At 39.8% G+C, this 1,074-nt stretch overlaps 1 protein-coding gene across 1 annotated transcript in view; it reads left to right on the top strand.

Annotated features, from left to right (window-relative positions):
* The window catches only part of UTRN (utrophin), a 574,637-nt gene that overhangs the window by 149,785 nt on the left and 423,778 nt on the right, over positions 1 to 1,074 (top strand). The window contains 1 exon segment of the mRNA XM_006834702.1: positions 190 to 327. Coding sequence (XP_006834765.1) covers positions 190 to 327 — 138 coding nt within the window.

The following is a 1,074-nucleotide window of genomic DNA, read 5'->3' as shown; positions in this document are numbered from 1 at the left end:
TGTATTCCCATTGAGTCTTAGTCTTGGAAGGGGATTTGCACTGATGGGACCCGACCACTTGCCTTGATGTTTCCTGGGCAAGCAAGTAAGCATGACTTTTTTGTTGTATGCTAGTTCTGTTTGAGAACTGACAATGAGTGGCTCTGTACTTTTTTCTTCTGAGTAAATTTTTTCCTTTTCAACGTTCAGATGGATGAGAAGAGAACCCAGATTGAGGCTGTTCTTCAAAGAGGAGAACAAATACTACATCAACCTATGGAGGACAGTATAAAAGAAAAGATCCGTTTGCAGTTAATACTTCTGCGCACAAGATACAACAAAGTTAAGGTATTGTAAGGGGAAGGGCTGTTGAATATAGAGAACTTATTCAGTTCGTGCCATTGAGGTGTTTGAAGTTAAATTCTTGGACATTTCAAAATAAACCAGTTGAAATAGTCTCTCCTTTCCTTTCTAGTATGCAATACTGGAATACATGTCTACAATTTTTGAATTAGAACTCAAAGAAAATGAAAACATAAATCCTTATTATTGGAACATAATCCCTTTTGCTTTAGACAGGCGTGTTGTATCTGTATAATTCTGTGTTATCCCTACTTACTCTATTGGCATGTTTTGTGTTGTCCAGTTGATTTTGACTCATGATGATCCCATGTGACACAGTACAATTGTCCTCTAGGGTTGATATGGTCGTAATCATTACGGGAGTAAATAAATAGCCAGGTCTTTATCCTGTGGAGCCACAGTACAATTGTCCTCTAGGGTTGATATGGTCGTAATCATTACGGGAGTAAATAAATAGCCAGGTCTTTATCCTGTGGAGCCACTGAGTGGCTTCAAACCGCCAACTTTGTAGATAGTAGCTGAGCACTTACCTGTTGTGACACCACAGGCTCCTTTTGCTATCGCTTATGCAGTTCCTATTTGCCCTGAAAGGTCTAATAATACCTTGCAGAATGGACTTCACCTGAAGTTCTTTGCCAAGAAATTTGGAAGACAACTGTCTGGCCGACTGATTGGAAGAGATCAATGTTTGTGCCCATTCCAAAGAGAGGTGACCCAACAGAATGCGGAAAT

Source organism: Chrysochloris asiatica, unplaced genomic scaffold (assembly GCF_000296735.1).
Source record: "Chrysochloris asiatica unplaced genomic scaffold, ChrAsi1.0 scaffold00013, whole genome shotgun sequence".
NCBI classification, from domain to species: Eukaryota; Metazoa; Chordata; class Mammalia; order Afrosoricida; family Chrysochloridae; genus Chrysochloris; species Chrysochloris asiatica.
The sequence above is the reverse complement of the archived record's forward strand: the minus strand, read 5'-3'. Positions and strand labels throughout refer to the sequence as shown.